Source organism: Thalassophryne amazonica, chromosome 16 (assembly GCF_902500255.1).
Source record: "Thalassophryne amazonica chromosome 16, fThaAma1.1, whole genome shotgun sequence".
Classification (NCBI taxonomy): domain Eukaryota; kingdom Metazoa; phylum Chordata; class Actinopteri; order Batrachoidiformes; family Batrachoididae; genus Thalassophryne; species Thalassophryne amazonica.
The window spans coordinates 23,473,074-23,493,944 of NC_047118.1; the positions used below are offsets into that span (position 1 = coordinate 23,473,074).

The 20,871-nt window shown below is 40.2% G+C and overlaps 1 protein-coding gene and 1 long non-coding RNA gene across 2 annotated transcripts in view; one reads left to right on the top strand and one right to left on the bottom strand.

Annotated features, from left to right (window-relative positions):
* The window catches only part of LOC117528339, a 639,388-nt gene that overhangs the window by 536,940 nt on the left and 81,577 nt on the right, over window positions 1-20,871 (bottom strand). The window lies entirely within an intron of this gene.
* Window positions 10,078-13,578, top strand: LOC117528331 (protein Tob1-like). The gene is made up of 2 exons (XM_034190964.1): window positions 10,078-10,372; window positions 11,368-13,578. Exon 2 carries the CDS (start codon window positions 11,571-11,573, stop codon window positions 12,588-12,590), a length of 1,020 nt encoding a protein of 339 aa, XP_034046855.1. The 5' UTR covers window positions 10,078-10,372; window positions 11,368-11,570; the 3' UTR covers window positions 12,591-13,578.

Here is a 20,871-nt window from a genome sequence, read left to right on the forward strand (position 1 = left end):
ATTCCAAATAATGACATGTTGCATTGGTTATTCTCAAGAACCAACCTCCAGAGTTAAAAATGAAATCAACACTGAAGTGTCAAGCCTGTACTTCCTCAAATGGCTGCTTGAGGCTGGCTCCTAAAGGAAGCCAATCTCCATAGAACCCCAAGTCAAAATGTCCAACTTTACAGCAGGAGCATTGGGGAGGGGGCAGTGACAGACATGTTTATAGCCTGAGACACACAAAAAAGAAAAGAAAAAACAGTTCTGTCTGTAATATGTAGTTTCCCTGTTCCTGACAACTTTACAAGGGAAGAATTATATAACTCGTCAGTTTAAACTTCATCACAACAGGTTCTGTAACCGGAAATGGCTGGACACAAATGCTGAGCACAGACACAGGTGTTTGATGTTCAAAAGGTTTTACTGAAGACAGTAGCAAAAACATCAGGCAAAAAGCGAGGTCCAGAAACAGGCAGGTAGTTCAAAAAACACAGCAGGACAATCAAGGACTTAGAAGAAAGGCTGGAAGTGAAGGTGATAAAGCACAATGACCTGGTGGACAAGAAAGGGAAAGTACATGCAGTGATGAGCAGGAAATGAGAGACAGGTGTGACAGAGCAGGCATGGAAAACAAAAAGGAACCACCCAACACCAAGCACCCAAATGAAAGGCAAGACAGAGCAGTAACAAAGACCCAAGCAGAAAATAGGGGGGTAAAAAAATAACACATCACAACACACCAAAATCCCAATCCTGACACATCAAGCCATGATGTACATAATTAGGGAGTATTCAATCTAAGTGATGTCTACCATTCAGGTTGCCTGCTGCTAGCAAGCTGCTACCATCTTTCTAGCATCTTTGTAGCATTTTAATACAAGTATCTGAGATAATATGGCTTGCTCTGTGGTTAATTACACGAAGGGACCATGTAAGAAGTCTGTGCTCTAATAAGTTTGGTGAATGTTATTATAATTTAATTTGTATGCTAGCACTGTTACAACTAATTAGCAGATATCAACAGCTAGGTAACATGAACTACACTGATAGCGCTATGATTATTGATGATATATCATGGTCATAATCTTTAAAACTTTCACCCAAGTCATCCATGAATAGACACACCACACAGTCTACAAAAATATGTATTAATCAATCACCTGAAACCAGCGTACCTAGTTTACACCTTTAGCTAGCTTGGTTATTTCGAGATAGGTCGGGATGTTAGGATTCCATTCGCCAAACCTAAGTGGCACCTGTCTTGCTCAACTCCACAATAAAGCGAAGTTGGGCCCCACCAATTTGGAGAGATTCAGAGCTGCCCCTCAGATCAAACCAAGGCTTTGAAGGCCAGAATTTTTTCCAACTGGTTCATTTCAAACAAAAACAGAAATTTAACATTTCTGGTTTTGTATTCCACCCCAAAATTGATGTTCCTGAACAGGTTAATGACATTCTAAGTCAGCTGTGGAACACTGAAAACACTTTATATGCCAGACCTGTATGTGGTGATGTAGCGCTCCCACAAAAAATGGAAAAGAAGACAATAAAGTGTCCTGTAGCAGGCAGCAGAAGCGGGACACTGAGTAAAATAAAGTCTTTAAAGAGAAAGAGGGTCCGTGCTGTTCATCTGAAACAGCCGTACTGAGTATTTAATGCGAAGCAGTGTGTTTGTGTATTTTTAAAACACATGACGCTGTGTTGCTCTCAGCCTCGCATACCAAAATAATGGGCTGAGTGCTAACCAGCAACTAAAGCTAAAGCTCCAGTCCTCATGCAACCATTCATACAGTTTGATTAACATATTACAACCATTTACACACTGAGTAAATATGAAGTCTTAAGTCTTAATCTGACCTGTTATGTCCTTTCAGTCAGATTCATCATCACAGCCTGACGATAAGACGTCCTTGTTTTAGAAGACGACATCTGGGACATACTTTAATCCCTTATCGTGGAAATTATTCAAGAAACGCAGCATTTTTAAAGAAGTCCCTCGTCACTGTGCTCCATTCCAGCATCTGTTGTCTTGAAAATAAATTCCATGAAAATTCCAAATCCCCCCCCCCCCCCAAAAAAATGGGAATAAACTCGGTCTTTTTAAAGAAGTGCCTTGATGTTTGTCTGCTCCAGGTGCATTTCTCAGTGTGAAAAATAGGCTGCAGCTTGCGATGCTTTGTCCCGACAACAATCAAAATAACTGAACAACAGGAAGTGAACCTCACCGGGTGATTGTAGCTAAACAGAAACCTTTTCAAGAACAAACAAAAAAAAAGGCATTAACCAGTTACCATTATTTCAAATAACAATTCTGTTCTGGAACATTTAAAAAAAAAACGTTTCTGGTTTCGATTTTGTTCCTAGCAAAATACTAAAAGTTTCTGGTTTTTCATTCCATGAAACGGTGCAAAGCCTTGGTCAGAACCCACTTTTCATAAAACCTATAAGCAATGTCATGAAGCTGTGTCCGTTATTCGTAAAGTCTATGGGTATACCAGGGTGGAAACACACCAGGGGTCTGAAGTATTACATGAGTGTCTTACAGTAATTACTTAGCGTAGTGTCTGTGGGAACTGATAATCTCTGTATTATAAAATATCATGCTGCTGAGCCACACAATGGCCCTGTCTGATCTGAAACAATGACCAACCCTTAATCAACAGCCACAGTTACTGTGCGTCATATTAAATGCAGTGTTTACAGCAAAAACTGGAAGTGTGTACAATTACTCTGGACAGAGTGGTGAGACTTGTTTGTGTGCCACGTACCGTCTGTCCATTGCATCATATTACTGAAGGAGAGCCACGCAGGGACACTTTGACACTCAAGCCCCGTAGTCTTATAGCATTTGGAGTCTCAGCCTCCTCACTGGAGACTTGCCCAGGTGGGGGTTCAAATAACAGCCTACCTGATCCAAAGAAAATAAAGTTCTAATAAACCATCAAGCTGCTCAACTGATTTGCTACAATTTACAGAGAAAATGTACAAACAGATGGCTTAGGCTTGGTAATTTCTTGTACACTAACATGGATGTGGTAAAATCTCTTGTGCGGTTTCCAGTGATGCCGGTAACGCGTTACTTACTAACGCGTTACTCTAATCTGACCACTTTTTTTAGTAACGAGTAATCTAACGCGTTAATCTTTCCAAATCAGTAATCAGATTAAAGTTACTTCTCCATGTCACTGTGCGTTACTAGTATTTTTCATTGTGGGTCGATAGCAGCATTAAACTTGGTCCGTGGGCAGGAGGTCGGGGTTCGACTGAACTGCCCACTTTCAGCGAGCTGTGAGCTTTTCATCCGCGGTTTTTTTGCAGCTGCTCCACTCGTCCTCACCTCTTAAAGCGCGGTGATCAGCACACCTGCACTGAGCTTTACAAAGACATTTTTATACTTTTTCCCTCCTTTATTTAGAATTCTGACCTGAGCCGCTCGGTATCGTCTCGTTAAAAACAGCCGATCCTCCGCGACGCGTCAACAACTAACACTATTTTCCACTCAAACGCACCTAAACTCTTTCTGAGGACCACATGATGTGAAAACGCAATAAAACTTTCTTACCTGTAAATCTGGTCCTGTTTTCTGCATAAATAAATGTTATCCATTCTTTGTGCTCAAACGCCAAAGCAGGGGCGAATCCAGATGGAATGGGGGCGTGGGGGAGGGATGTGCCCCCCTCACAACACCCCTAGATTAAAGGTCCAGTTTTGAAGCCGTTTTTTACTACAACTACTAATACTACTTAAAATAATAATAATTTCGACAAGTAAAATGTTTAGGGAGTTAGAATTTAATAGTTACATTTCTAAACAATGTAGGTTTGAAATTGCAAGTTTTACTGTTACAGTGCTGTCAACAGTTAAATATGAGGTCAAGAAAGAGGTCTTTATTTTACTTTTTATAAAACAAGTATTTATTTTCATTGAAGTCAAGAAAGGGTGACTATAAAGTGAGTTGTTGTCGGCAGCTGGGGAAAGTAACTAAAAAAGTAACTAGTAATCTAACTTAGTTACTTTTACAATTGAGTAATCAGTAAAGTAACTAAGTTACTTTTTCAAGGAGTAATCAGTAATTGGATTACTTTTTCAAAGTAACTGTGGCAACACTGGCGGTTTCAAACAAAGGTTAGATTTTACTGTGATAACGTGTACTGAAGAGAAATGCCTCTATCTTGAAAATCTAAAGCAGTGGGTCACACCCTTTTTCCTTGGAGCCACCCTACTTATATCTAAAAAAAAAAAGGCTAAGCTCCACCTGCTCGTGCTCATGCATACATGCACGCACACACACAACCAGCAACACCTCAAAAGAATAGTGATTTTTCTCAAAAGAAAAAAAATCTAATTAGTTTTGATCGTCCATTAAGTGTGTTATTAGAACTTTGACATGTGTACTTATAATTTAGACAACCTCAGATCTTTGGCGTCCCCCCATATGTGACACGGTCTAGATGTAAGTAGGTAGCATTGAGATCTGTTAAAATCCAAATTTTCATCCAAATTGAAACTTTCGTTCTTGACCTTTAAGGTCCGAGAAAATTGCATTTAGGGGTTCAGACCCGCTTTGAATTGAATTTCCCTGTATTATAAACTATTCAGGATACTTATTTTTACGTGAAAACTATATCATCATAGGATACTTTCAAAACCACAGTCCTTTAATTTCAACAGAGGCCAGGCAGGCAGGGAACGCAGAAAATGGAAAGTATTCTTTGAACATCTATAAACTGAAAATTATATAATCAAGGAAATTTCTGTTATGTTTAAAATGGACAATAGGTAGAGGTGAACAACCCCTGGGAACAAAAAACAGAAAAACAAAAAATCAAGACATTAACTGTTACACTTTTAGAAAAACTGCCCCTCGAAATTGGTAAGAAAATAAGTGTATGTGCCAAAAAAGTGCCACATCCGCTTTTCTGACCCTTCTCAAAGGAAAGCTATTTGGAGTATGAACGTAATCTTTTTGATTTTTTATATTAGAACCATAATCTAAAAAATATGAAAAAACAAAGCAAATCTAAGACTGTGAACTGGGATCCACTTGTTGATCTCATATGAAATGACCTTTGCACATCCTTCCTGACACCAGCCGTCTTTGTCTAGTCAGGGTTTGGAACCAACTTGCAAGGTTTACCACCCGCATAACTACAATCTATGTGAGCAAGTTTCATTAAAACACCATTAGGAAGCCCATACAGACTCATGCAATCCCCACTCCAAAAAGGCCTCAGACCTTCACAGTAACCAAATAAAAAAAAAATTACCATTTTTACGTGGCTCCAGAGAAAGTGTGCAAGAGCAGCTCTTTCATTATTTATTCATGTTTAATATTCATCACATTTTTTTGCTGAGTTCAAAATGGCCAGAATATCTCTGGAGCAGTTGTTACCCCTCTCTTTTCTCTATCTCTACATGCGTTTCATCCGCTACCTCAATTACTTCTCCAAAGGCGGAGCAAAGCATCTGTCTGATACAAGCAGCCCAGAGAGCTGTGCAGAGCTGTGTTAAGTAATAACAACCAGTGACGTCAAAGGCTCTCCGTCTGAGCTGGAGGGAGGGTGAGGGGGTAAAAAGGGACAAAAGAGTGCAGCCATGGCGGTGAGGGCTTGTGAGAATCCTTTTCTGCTTGTGCAGTTTCTCCTCTGTTTCTGCTTGTGTGTCAGTGCCATATAATACTACACAAAATCACAAGGTGCAAATCAACACTCTCATCGTAATCCTCCATCTGAAACGCTGATGTGATTTATACATAGTGTGAAAGCATGTTGCAGCCACATGACGAGGTTTCCTAGAAAAGTGCTTTTCCCTACCGAGAGAAGCAAGAGATATCATTACTCTGTGTAACATGTGCTGCTGAGCGTAATTCAGTTACCGTCCTATCAGAGGACCTCAGTGTCACACGCCAGAGCCCAATGATGAGTGTCGCTGCTCACTGGCTCTGAGGGTGAAATCAAATTTGGTTTGGATTTTTTTTTTTCCTGGAATAAGAGGTTGAGCCTTCTGACAAATGTCGCTTATGTAATATGTGCTTTTTCAAAGTTACCTTCAAAGTTTAAATCAAGAGGGAAAGCCAGTTTTTCATTCTGTCCTTGTATAAGCTTGCATGAGTCTGCTTTTCAGTGGATATATATAGATATATCTATATATATATATATCTATATATATATATATAGGTCAGACCTGTTCTGACCTATGGTTTAGAGTGTACCTACCAGAATAAAACTGTTATGGATAGGGTTGAAGTTGCCCAAAGTAAGTTTCTTAAAGCTGCCCTTGGTCTCAAGTCCTACTGTAGGTCATCGCCTCTTCTCCAAGCATTAGGTGTCGATCGTGTCAAAAAATATGTCAACATCCAGAAACTATCATTGTTCAGGTCTATGTTCTTGTCGAGCTCACATACACATGTACTGTGTAAATATCTTTTATGTCAAGCACTTCAGGGTCAATTGTTTAGTCTGGCTAATCTCGTTTCAGCTGTTGTTAATATCTGCCAGGAGTATGGTATATCCTTAGGTAGATATTTATGCGACATTTCTTATAAAGGAGCTAGCAAGAGAACCATCAAAAGAACCCCTGAATGTGGTGTTGCTAACAGTGTTCGCTTCATTTTAACTGCCACTGGCGACTTTGAGAGCTCAATTGTCAATGATTTATTATCACCAATATTGTTGTGTCTGTCTATTGTTGATTTTATATATTTTATTTTATTTTTTCTCCATGAATTAGGAGGTTCAATAAAACAAATCAAATCAAATCAAATATATATATTTATATCTCCAGCTTCATTCGTGCAGTTAAAGCACGCACTCCGGCACTGACGTTTGGTCATTAAAGTCTTACCTTCTGTCACAAACACAACTGACAGAAGGGGTTAGTGAGCAACATTCTACAGGAGTACAGCCTAAAACAATGCAACAGTCTTGACAGGCCTTGTTGCAGCTGCTGTACTTGCTGTGTGTTAAAAACATACATAATGCCTGTGGCTTTGTTCTAACAGCAGACAGCTTCTGACATTAAACTAAGCTGTTTGCAGTAAAAACAACCTAGAAGGGTTTGTGAGGACTGTTGAGCTCAGTGTTGTAGCCAGCTTACTCTCACACCAACGTCCACAGCAAGCTGTGAATCTGAGTCCATAGGACAGCATCAAACCATATAATCCATGTATTTGATCCTCACAGCGTCATCCATGGGAACCACTCATCTTCAACCACTTACTCCAATTAAGGGTCACGGGGGGTTGGAGTCTACCCCAGTAGTCATTGGGCTTGAGGCGCAGTACACCCTGGACAGAACGCCAGTCTGTCGCAGGGCCACATACAGAACAAACACATTCACACTCACATACAGACCTACGGGCAATTTTAAGTTTCCAGTCCACCAAATCTGCATGTCTTTGGATGTTGTCAGAAGAACCCAGAGCACCCAGAGGGACCCCACGCAAACATGAGGAGAACATGCAAACTCCACACACAAAGGCCCAGGTGGGAATCGATCTCATGACCTTCTTGCTGTGAGGCAACAGTGCTAACCACTAAGTCACCATGCTGTCCCCAGATGCATTTAGTGTTCCCAAAAAGCACATGACTGCTTGGCAACCTATGCGGTTAAAGAATGTCTGAAACTGCACACTGAGAGAAAAAAACCCTACTAACAGCACTTTTCCTTCTCTGTGAGAACAGCTGCTGTAATGATTCGAGTGTTCTCTGTCATAGCTTTGTTCTTTTGGCTTCCAGTGTAATTCAGTTTTTTTCACCTCACGCACCGAACTCGACTCTCTGTGCAACTGAACTGTGGCTCTTAACGGAAGTACAAGGAACAATGGAGTTTGTAGCTGAAGAAGTTGAAAAGCAGGAAATTGTAATCGTTAATTACCAAATGAACTGAAAAGAGCACAAAGTCACAATAAACAAAGAAACCTAAATGACCTGTTCAAAAGGTGGACTTCAAATACTCAAAGAATAGAGTGTACAAAAAACAGTCAACTGTTCCTTCAGGAAATAGCACAGAATCAAGCCCTGTAACAATAGGTCAAAGTGTCACAGCAAATATTTTAACTAAACTGAGCCAAAAGAACCAGCTCAAGAAAATTAACAATATTTACCATCCCTATAAAATCTACATACTGTATATACAGTAGCTACACAATGATGTTTCAGAAGAGAAATTTGTCTGATCACTTAGTGATGTTTGCAGCCTGTCCAGTGCCCAGTGACTGATCAGAGAAGATCTAACCCCTCCAGTGAGCCTTAACTGACATTTTTGAAAATAAATGGATGGATTGAGTGAGGTTTGTCTATTTGGAATACAAAAAAATGTATAAAATATGTACAATTTAACATTTTGTTGAAAGACCACAAAGATGAAACAATGTATTTTCAAACAAATGGCACACAAAAACTAAGAGTATCACTTGCATTGTGAGGAAATGGTGAAGTTATATCTATAGGTGATTAGATTTTGGAGTAGTTTGGTCAAGGAAAACATGGACCCCAAAAAACCCACATTATTTTCATACTTTACATATACTTGTACATTTATATCATGTCTGTAGAGCACACAGGGTAAGCATCAGTCCTCTGATGACTTTCATTTCTATGATAAATATGGAGATTTTAACATCAATCATTTAACATTATTTATATTATTTTATAGACTTAACATCAATCATCATCTCTTGACATCTCAGGGTAATTCTTTCTATGGTAGGCATGAAAATTGGTAGCTCAGTTGTACCTAGCTCTCCTCCAGCCAAGCACAAAGTGGCTGAGGTGACCGGTATTCCGATTCTCATAAGTTTTGAACATGTTCAAAATGAGTGTAAGTTTAAATGTCTTTTCCAGACTCGTGTTGATCTATGCAGAGCAGCATGCCAACTTACTGCGGGGGCACACATGAGCCACGCTGAGGTGCTGCTCTGGAAAACTCTGTGCCAAACTCAACCAGGTGTAAGAGCTCCTTAAGACGCAATACAGAATGACCTACAAGCCAGGATGAACAGAAGCCAGGGACACAGGCAGACATGCAGACACATCAACCTTCCTGATTGTGTGCGGGTGAGTAAAATAAGGAGATACATGTAGGAAACGTGACATTCTAACTCAGTGTGATACCATGAAAACAAGGGAATGGACAAACTTATTTCCATTCCCTGCTTTTCCAAGTCTCGCACATATTCAGTAGCGTATAATGGGTAGACTCCAGTTGGAGTATGCAGCATGCAATGCCCGTGGTGGAAAACCGTTTTAACAACAGACATTTCTTGCCTGGAAAGTTTCATTTTACACGGACATTCTGTGCCAATGACTTCTTTATCTATTAGTGTGATCGTGCACTTTAAATTTGGCAGCAGTGTACGTGCAGGCAGGCTATGACGTGCGCAGACTGCATCAGCACCTTGGATACCAGCACACCACTCACCGCGGGGCTCCTGCCCTGTTTTTGACCAATCAGCGGCTCTGTTTTCTTATCGCCTTCAGCCCCGCCCACACCGCTGCCAGCTGTATTGTTTCGCTGTAGGGAATCTCCTCTCAGGCGATACGCTCCTTCGTGAACCCCTTCTTTTTTTAACCACCCTTATCACGTCAAAATGTTTTATTTAATGTATGACAACGGTGAATAATGCAAACACAATTGTATAAAAATGCTCCTCTGGTTCTTTCCACTCCCCAAAGGCATTAGAAAAACACTATATTGCTATGTCACGTCATTGACAAAGTATAACTATGTTATATGAAGGTTTAACACACTGTGCAATAACGAGTATCGATTATTTAACCAGGTAGATAGTGAAAACAGTCTATTTAATCTTCAAAACACGGTGTACTCTTGTTTTTTTTTGCTGTCAGTACAGACCTTATCTCTGACGCAGGCACTCACCATAGGCGTGTCTCCCATTTCACAGACTGGTATTTCTCAGACTGACAGTAGAGATTAGCCAATGAGAGTACGGAGCCGCTACTATGTACAGAGGCGGGACGAGCACTTTTGGTCCAATCACTGTCGCTCCTATTGTTTCGACCTCTGAAGCCGTATCACCGCCCACCTCGTGCCCATGGCGGAGGAAAGCTATAAATACAGGCGACGCTACAGCAGGAGGGGATTAAGTTGCAAAACTCCCGAGGCGGAGGGAGCCATATTGCAATCCTGCTGAAAGAGGGAACTTGACAACAACAACAACAATAATAATAATAATAATAATAAAAAAAAACCTTAAAAATAGAAAACGAAGCAAACCTTTGGACATCTTCATGTACTGGATTTTTTTTGTTTTATTTTGTTTTTTGTAATATCGATACTATACGCGAAGAAAGTGTAACTTTTTTTTTTTTGCACTATAATTAACGGTACTACAGAACTACTGAGAATCCTAATTTATCACTACAAAGTAAGTATCTCCCGGTTGTTTGTGCGTTACTCTTTGACATAAATGTAAAAGGTTGTGTTGTATTTTTGCTTTCTGTCGGGTTATTCGCATTTATAAGCTGATTTGCTGCGTCAGTCCACAAAGTTAGGGAGGGGCGTGCGTGTATTACTCGTGCGTGAGATTATTTTTATTATTATTTTTTAATGTCACTTTAGACTGGTACAGTCAGAAAAACGCCAGGAAGTATTTTTCTTTCATGTCAGATTTTGCTGTAGTGCATTTTTAAATCTCTTTAGATGTTGTTGTCTGTGTGTATGTATGTAATTATTTTTGATTATTGAATTAAACAGATCTTTCAGCTTGCTGCTGTGACAAGGGAAGCACTGAATATAATTATTTTCCTGTTTTCACCTCTAAAAAAAGGTCGTTTCACTCACCACATCCTGCTCTTGTCAGTGGCGATGATTATTATAGTACAGTCTGTACTCAGAAGTTGTACATTTAGCTGCATTGTATCCATGTTTATTTAATGATATTTCCTCTTCACCCTGTCAAAGCAGCACATATGGGCGTAGCTGCAGTCGTATTTCCTACATTAAAAATGTAGGAAACTCCAAGGTTGGCTCTCGAGCACGTCAAAGTTATCGGTGTTGATTTTCCTCTGTTAACTTTTAATCGCTTTGGTTCAACGTGCATGTCAGTGTTGGGGTTAGCATTATGTAACATGATTCCTGAGTCCGAGCAGGTCGAATGAACTCTGAACTCGCTGTCTAACATTTAGATGAACAAACAATGAGTTTGCGTTAACAGAAAATAAAATGCCACATTGGCTCGTTTATGTTTTTAATATTCTAGGCATTTCATTTTGCAACTGCTGCAGTCTTTCTCATTTCCTACTTTGTACAATTTGTGCTACAACTGTACAAAACTTCAACATGCAACATTTAAGTGTATTTTTGTGTACGCCATCAAATAAATTATTTAGAATTTTTTTCTTCCTCTTCTAATTGTTACAGGAAACAAATTATCACACTCTGTGGAAGGACGCAGCACAGACACAACCAGCACTTTTTGAACCTGTTTCATCGAAGTTCTGGTTCCCACACCTCATCCTGCCTGCCTGGAGAGCATCTGTGTTGTTGCAAAGCACAGATAAACAAATTGGCCCCAGTGGATACGTTCAAGGTTAGACGCACCTGGGAAACTTCAGCAGTCAGCTATGCAGCTAGAAATCCAAGTAGCTCTCAACTTTATCATCTCGTACCTGTACAACAAGCTGCCACGGAGACGGGTCAACATTTTTGGGGAGGAACTGGAGAGGCAGCTGAAGCAGAAATATGAGGGACACTGGTATCCAGACAAGCCATACAAGGGCTCAGGATTCAGATGCATCCATGTGGGAGAGAAGGTAGACCCTGTGGTGGAGAAGGCAGCCAAAGAGAGCGGGCTGGACATTGACGACGTCCGTAACAACCTGCCCGAGGACCTCAGTGTGTGGATCGATCCATTTGAGGTGTCCTATCAGATTGGGGAGAAGGGGCCAGTCAAAGTGCTGTATGTCGATGACAGCAACGACAGTGGAGCTACCAGTGGGGTGCTTGATCTGGACAAGGAGATCAAGAACAGTTTTAATCCTGATGCACAGGTCTTCATGCCCATTAATGAAGCACTTAATGGCACTTCTCCATGCTCCAGCTCACCTTCTCCTCCTTTTGGTCACTCAGCAGCGGTCAGCCCCACCTTCATGCCCAGATCCACGCAGCCTTTAACCTTCACAACAGCCAGTTTTGCTGCCACCAAGTTTGGCTCCACAAAGATGAAGAGCAGTGGACGCAGTAACAATGGCAACAGCAGTACTGGGAACAAGGTGACACGTACCTCTCCCACCAACCTGGGCCTGAATGTGAACAGTCTCCTGAAACAGAAAGCCATCTCCACCTCCATGCACTCTCTGTATGGGTTGGGCCTTGGAACCCAACAACAGCACCAGAAGTCCTCAGCCCTGTCTCCCAATGCCAAGGAGTTTGTGTTCCCGAGCCTTCAGGGCCAGGGCAGCCAGAGTGCTCTCTTCCCCAGCGACAGCTCGCTAGGCCTCAACCCTCTGCAGTACAGCAATGCCTTCGATGTATTTGCGGCCTATGGTGGCCTTAACGACAAGTCCCTTATGGATGGCTTGAATTTCAGCTTGAACAACATGCAGTATTCTAACCAGCAATTCCAGCCAGTTATGGCCAACTAGTACACATAAAGGTACTACTTAAGCTACTACTACAACACACAGAAATGACCAGAGATAATGTGATTTTTGGGGAGGATGGGAATAAGTCCACATTTTGAAAATGAAAAAAAAAAAAAACAGAACCAAGAAGAGAATGTTAAGGATGAAATGAAAATGACTTGTGAACTGTAAGATCTGTATTACGAGTCCAAACATATGAGCCCGAGGGTGAATGACTTTGCCCCCTTGAGTTACCCCCCACCCCCACCCCCAACATTGAAACTTGTAGTACAAGATGTCCAAGCTTGGTTACCTAAACTTTAACTTTTACATGCACCATTGTTTTTCTTTTTCCAGTTTTTTTTTTTTTTTTTTTTTTTTTGCCAACCAAGCACAATACATTTTTTTATTTGACTGTTTTATGATCATAAAAAAGGAAAAAAAAAAAAAACACAAGTCATGGCCTCTTTCAGTATTTAAACTGGACACTGCCAATTTGTCGAGAAATTGGCATTAATAAGTGGGATTTTCTGGTCTTTTTTTCTAATTGTATAATTTAATTTAGTACAGAGTTTGTAAAATATCAGAGTATCTATTGTTTTTACAACATGGTATTGCATTTATATCTTTTTACTACTCCAGTGATCTGTGATGGCTGCAGCAACTTTGTTTTTTATGGAAATTATAAAATGAATCCATCTTATATATATATATATTAAAGAAAAAGAAAAACATTGACTATTTGAAAGATTGTATACAGAATATTCCATAGTGGTGGGATTTAAAGAATATTTGCTTTTTTTGGAAAAACATAAGAGTTGTATTTTCTGTTAAAAATTTAAAGATTTTTGCTATATTATGGACAAAATGTAATCGTATATTAATTTTGTACCTACATTGTGCAATACTAGATAAAACAAACTGTATAACAAAGTATTCGGCGTCTGTGTCTTTCATGTTCAGAGGGACTGGTAGTTTCATACGTTTGTATTAAAACCTTTGAAAATGATTACTTGTTCCGTTTGTCATTGATGCCTGGATATGGTGATGGATACAGGTCATAAGTTGTTTGTTTTTTTCTACAGAATATTTTAAGGTTGTGCAACATGTTGAGACAAATCCTGTTATCACAAGAATCAGGTTTTTCTTGAATTTGGGGCCATACAACTTATCATCTCAACATAATTTAATTCCTTTTGTCTCAGCACTTTGCTTACATTGTGTATAATGTTAAATAAATTACAACTTTATCTTGTATAATACACAGTACTGTGCAAAAATCTTAGACATTATAAAATAATGCAATTAAAGCAATGGCAATCTATAAATATATCATTGATTGCAAAGAGTGAAACATGATGCTAACATGCCTCATGCAGTACACTTTAGCTTTTTTGGGGTTGAGGCTGTCTGTCAGTTTCACAAAAACAGGCTGATCAATTCATTATTCATTGATTAGTAACCCTCGTATGATGTCTCTGTGAAATCATGCAGCAGGCTCAAAGTCTAGAAAGTAATCAGGTTTTTATAAATCTGAAAGGGTCTTTTAGTTTCTTTAACAAGAAGTGCTCTGAGAATGCATGCCTTTGCCCAGGCTTAAGTACACATTTTAACCACAGGTTCCATAAAGAGAAATCTGATGCAGAAGAAAAATATAGGATCTGCCATCCTCCACTTTCATGAACATTGAGAGATGGGATGAGCTGTTTTTCCTCACTTATACTGGGTTAGTACAGGATAATGAATTGGGCTTGAAAATTGCAACTATTTTCCTATTTTCTGAGCATACAAACATTTATTTCTAATGAGGTGAAACCAAATGTCCTTAAGGCTTTTCTCTTTGGGTTGCCACAGCAGATCAGACATCAATCTGCATGTTTATTTGCCACTTCTTTTTTTTTTTTTTTTTTTTAAACGAGATGCTGTTCCTGATGACACCCAACATTACATGGTGAATGGGTGTTCTTCATCCAGGAACTTTCTGTTATGAAAGCAAGTGCTCTTGTCCACCATACCACCCAAACAAAGGGAAAACATCAGGGAACTGTAGTCTTATTTGAGGTTGGCCAATAAAGGGGTTAAATGAAAGAGCATATGACATACTTCCGCGGACAGGTCCAGTGTCATTATTCACATTAAATCTCAATAAAATTTACAGACACAACCTCTCCCATTTGCCTCATCTTCCCGTCTCCACTGGGAACCGAAAAACTGCACTTTTCACAACCACTTCGGTGATTGTAGCCAAAAACACAACAATGCACCATTTTTCCATTAGAGGTAATGCTGTGTTTGTGCAGGCTGTCCCCGGAAGTGGTCAAATCCCACAATATCACACAGGGATTGACGTGAGACTGTGTTGCCCAATAAAACAATAAAACCAATGGTACAAACTGGAAAAGTTTTATCATATGGAAATAAAAGACTTGCTGGTTTCTTGTCCTAGTATGTATCTGTCACTCACCCAGTATAAGGGAGGAAGATAGCTCATTCCATTTTGCAATTTCTTGGATCTGCCGTCTTAATCTGATCCACCTCAAAAGCAAAGGGTTTCCTTGGCCTATACCCCACCCATCCACCAAGTTTCAAGAAAATTGACTCAGAAGGTTTATAGACTGAAAACATTTGCTCCTTGGTGGTGGTAATAAGTGTTTTGTGCATTGATCTTTTTTTATTGGCTTTTGGATATTTTTTCCTTTATCATACCAAAGATGTTAAAAAAAAACTTTTAAGACAGTATATTATTAAACCTGGGTGTGCTGTGCATTAATATTTAATTTTAAAATGACACCATGTTAAAACATTTCTGAATTGTAAACTGTTGTGTTAACTGATCAGTTACATTTCACCCAGTGTCCTCAAGGATGTGGCCTGTTAATGGATAACCTGCACTGCCAAATGTGGATGGTAGAATTAGATTCATGAGCAAAAGATAACTGTTGTCTGGTTTCTAGTAAAAAAATTCTGCAAAGACATGCCTCCACATTATCATTACAATCATTAAGTACTATTTGACAGTCACATGGTGAATCCCTGCAATACTAGTACTGAAAATCCAAGTTGAAGTCATAGTAATCATTTGTCTGAATACTATATTTTTATAAATACTAGCTGCTGCATTACAGACAAACTATTAGTGATGAGCAGTTTCTGGAGTCGGTGTGGAAAATAACACCTCTGTGGTGTTACTCCACCAGACCCGTTAATGTTGCTGCTGATGAGCAGTTGGAAAAGCCTGCTAGCGAGAATCGCCCCGACCCTGCTGGCATATCGTGATCCCTCTGGGGCTGGCTCATCATCACCGAGCTATGTGTGTCCTCTCTGACAGACGTGGGGCTCCACAGGGTGTGTAAAGTTCAGAGAGCGTGTGTGGCTTTATCTCCAGCCGTTTTGCTGTATTTAGAAAGAGTCTGTTGGTGGGGGGTGTGTTTGTTGATCTTGGCCGGTGACGCTGTGCCTGTATGGTCGGTCAGCTGGGTGAAAGTTTGTTTGGAATGGGCGATTCTAAAAAACACCATATCTTGGTGAGGACTACCTCGTGCGCCGGAGATGACAATTTGTGTGTTTGCACTCAAGTGGATCTCCTCAGCTGGGTTCCTCAACTCAAAGTGGTGCTCAAAAGTGAAACCATCTGTTGAAGCGATCAGCTGGAACATAATCCTGCAGACTGTAGGTCCTTCGGGACACATGGGTACCTACTCTCGATCTAGGTTTTGCTGGGTTTAAAGTGGCTGAAGAATTTGGCCAAGTTGAACCTAAAGCCTCAACTTTTTTTTCATTCAGCCTCCTTTAGTACCTCAACTAAGAAGGTTCTGTTTTTTTACTCACTTTACTTATTTTTTCTCCCTTACATACTCGTATGGTATTGTATCCAGGGTATTGTTTTTGGTCCAGTGTGTCCTTCCATGCTGTAACAAAATAAGTCAAAGAGCTTTGATCTGTTGGACCAGATTTGATTAAATACCTGAGGTTCAGCCAGGGACAAAGTGATTTGATTATGAGAAAAATATGGCAAAAGCCAATGTCAAACATTTTGGCTCAGTTTTGTTTTTTTGCTCACCCACAGTTGTTCAGGATTGCCACAGTAGACTTGGTATAGTAGCTGTGGATTGGGATTTGGCACAAATTTTATGCTGGACATTGGCGGATTGAGTTGTTGAGGGGTGGGGGGGAGGAGTTGAGGAGTTTGCAAACACCTACTCGAGTCACAGAGCAAAGGCATGACAAAATATGGGAAAGGTCTTCCATAAACAAGATCTGATTGATACTGATAGATTTCCAGTGTTTAAAATAAAAATCGTGTGTAATAAACAATGAATAGACAGTCAACATCTAAATTCTCAGAGTGTCTTAGAATGCAGGAAAATGGCTTTAGATTTGAACATTTTCGGGGGGCATGTCCCAGACGCCCTAGGAGGGGTGTCACAAGTCACAAGCCACTCTAAATCCACCCCTACTGGATGCCCTTCTTGATGCTGCCCCAGTTCCAGATGAAGAAACCTGCTCACTGCTCCTGGCGTCCCCACACACTCTCTCAGCAAAGACAAATCAGGACCTCCTCTGCTTCACTCCGCTGGTCCTGCTGGGATCGGGTGTGTTCAGAGCGACATGGTTGCTGCTGTCCAGTGCTTCTATGGAGGTATTTTGAATGGCTCATCTGAAAAACTGGTCAAAGAGATGGCAGTCGTTACTATTTAACATTAAGATGCCACTGGACGCACATTAGCTTAATGGTTGACACTGTTGCCTCACAGTGAGAAAGTATCAGGTTCACATCCCACACCTGGATGTTTCTGTGTGGCGTTTGTACGTTCTCCCCATGTTTGCGTGAGGTTCCTCCTGGTGCTCCAGCTTGGTCCCACTTCCAAAAACATGCAGGTTGGGTGACTTGGTGGGTCTAATGTGTGTTTCTGTCTGTGTGTTAGCCTTGCAATAGACTAGCAGCATGTACAGGGTATACACCACCTCTCACCCAATGATTACTAGGATAGTCACCCCCACCAACCCCCCTTCTATGAGCTTTAACTGGAATAACCAGATTTCTAAAATAGATTGACTATTATTGGATTTCACCTTTCTTTTTCGTCACACCCTTTGAATCTGACTGATGTTAAACATGGCGAAACTCAAGTTCACAACTGTTTAACTTAGGCAGTCTGGAGCCAATATGGTGGAAAGGTTGCGTGTTTGTCAGGGATAAAGAGGTTGAAGTTGGCATAAATAAATTAAAATGTGTGAAATACCAAGGGGGGCAAATATTTAAAGACTCCAATCCACCTAACCCGCATGTCTTTGGATGTGGGAGGAAACCGGAGCACCTGGAGGAAACCCACGCACACACGGGGAGAACATGCAAGCTCCACACAGAAAGGCCAAGGGAACTGAACCCACGACCTTCTCGCTGTGAGGCAACAGTGCTAACCACCAAGCCACCGTGCTGCCCCAGAAGAAATTTAAATGTACTAATCTAATTTATATTAATTTCACTATATACATTCAATGATTTACTGAAGGTGTCTAAGGTGATCCAGATCATGCTGGTATTGTATTAAATGCTGACATCAGCGTACTAGCCTCACTGTCTGATACGCTGACAACAGCAGGTGTAAATAAATTCAGATGTATAGCATAATGTAATAGTTTGCTCTTTTGTGAATCCATATCCTTCGATATTGATATGTGGCGTGGCGGAGGTATGCACTCTACCGAGTGCCCTTCTAGTTGGAGTGAGCAGGTGTAGAAAAAGGAAGGATGGAAGATTACATATTTTTTTACTTAAAAAAGGGTTGTTGCATATGAAATCTACTAGAAAAGTAGGTCAAATCTTGTACTAAGAGAAAAGGAACAGTGAAAAAAATGTAACAACGAGACATACTGTACCACAAAAACAGGCCATGTGAGGTAGATGAAATCAAGATACTGGGACAATCTTGATGAAAAGAAGAAGAAATGGGATAAGCATGAACAGAGCGCGAGTGAAACACTGCTGTTGTGTGAAACACTGATGGTAATTCAGTGCCAAGTGCAGCCCTCAGCCCCTCCTGAGCCTGCCATAAAAACAGGTGGAGCTCAGCTTGTTGTCCCTGCCAGCCAACAACACCTTATGGTAATGTCACCCTCCTCAGCAAAAAACAAAAAAAAAAAAACCCAAAACAACAGGTAATGACTTTTCAGTCCAACCACTCACTCCTATTTCTGGAAGCACACTGAAGCTGGTTGAGCAATGAGGAAATTCTGCTTCTACTTTACCTCACTTCAACCCAACACACAAAAACTGGCCCGTTTGTGTTCTTGTCCGTTTTACGGTTGTGCACCACAAATGACAAATGTTAAGTCTGCCCTCCAGCAAGCGCTTGTAAGAATAGGAGTTGGAAGCAGAAGGTTATTAATTTAAAGTATTGACACAGTTGTTTCAAATGGTTACACCCATTTGGAACACAGGTCCTGGTAGACACAGAAGAAACACTTCCCTTTTGTTCAAATATATTCATGCACAAACAGAGACTGTCTCCGTTTAATGTGAATGAAAACACTCGGGTTTCAACAAAAATATTGTTAAAAAGTGTAGCACATCTTGAATGTGTGCATTTTTAGGTTGCAGTACATATGGCATTTCTAGGGTATTACTGTAATAAGCATCTATTTGGAATTCCTGATGCACAGTGGGAGTTGTCTGGCTGTTTTTTGTTCTTGTTTTTTTACGCTGTAGATATCCCCAGCAGATATACACCCAGTCCTTTAAGCTGCTGAAGCTGCTCTTATCTGCAGAGAGAAACTAAAAACAACAACACAATCCAACCTTGTTGGCGTGACGTATTCTAGCTTCCAAACCAGTTTGTCACACCACTCCCGCATGGCCGCCCCTGATACTTTTGCAACTGAAGGATGAGGAGAAAACATAACTACTGGTCATGGGTTTGGTTCCTTTACCCAAGTCCAGTTCCTCTCTGTGCAGAACTTTAACCCTCTTACCATTTCTAAATACTGCCTTCACCTGCTATCGGAATTATAGAAAATATGACTTGTTACCTGAGGCCATCAAATATGGCCATTGGGTATTGATTGCAAAGACTTTTCGTCCATCCGTCCATCCGTCCATCCAGTCCTTTTACTAATAGGTACTTGAAATCGACAGGGAACATTCTTGGGACACAGTCCTTGGACAAGTTCAAAGATTGTTAACTTTGACCTATTTTAAGAGGTTACCTAATTTTATGGTATATCTCGCAGGCGTTAGCGTGGTGATGTCACTTCCTGGTGTCGTTAGCTGCTAAGTTTGCTTCATTTTTTTTTGGCTTGAAGTAACACCTTTCTCATATATTATGTAAAAGATCGCAATAAATAAACACTTCTAAAACTGAAAACGTTGTTGTTGTAACCTGATAAAACCTCTGGAAGGATTTACAAAACATTTAGCGGATGTTAGCATGGTGACCTCACTTCCTGGTGTCGCTAGCCGCTAACTTTGCTTCATTTTTTGGCTTGAAGTAACACCTTTCTCCTATATTATGTAAAATATAGTAATAAACACTTCTAAAACTGAAAAAACTCTGTTGTTGTAACCTAACTTCAGCTAACTCAAACATAACTTCTTATCGAGTTAAATTTGTCTCGTTAATACCTGCATTGCACAGAGGGTGATCTCCAAATATTCCTTGATTTGCATAACTTCTGCTCTTGTTAAAAGCTTGTATATGCACACACACACAAGGCCTCCTACAGACGCTGTTAAAACGTAAATATTATTTTTGATCGATTGATTGATAGAAGGGCTTTATTGAACATGTACAAATTGTACATAAGACAATAGGATCTTAATAATTAATTAAACAACTGCAAATTATAAAGAACACAATGCTCATACTGCAGGGTATTTTAGCATTGCATTAGTTTTTACATTTGCTTAAACGCAACTGTTTCAGCAACTCTTCCGAGACTGTTATATTTGTTATATTCTATTTCTAAATTGCACAGGAATGGAACTTTTGATGGATGGATGTAGTGCTGCTCACATTTTGCTCGGTTCATATGATCCTTTTAGTTACAAATATGTTGTAAAAAATGCACAAGTGACCATAACTGTCATTTTGTGGCTCACAAACTACGTCTTACTGTGCCACATAATTACTGACAGAAAACGTACAGTTATTGTTACAAAAAACAAACAAACAAAAAAAAGAAACCTCAAAGCACATCTTAACTTAGATTACATTAGATAGAACTTTACTAATCCCTTAGGAAGACTCCCTCAGGGAAATTGAGGTTCCAGCAGCATTGTATAGCAGCACACAGGGTAAGAAGC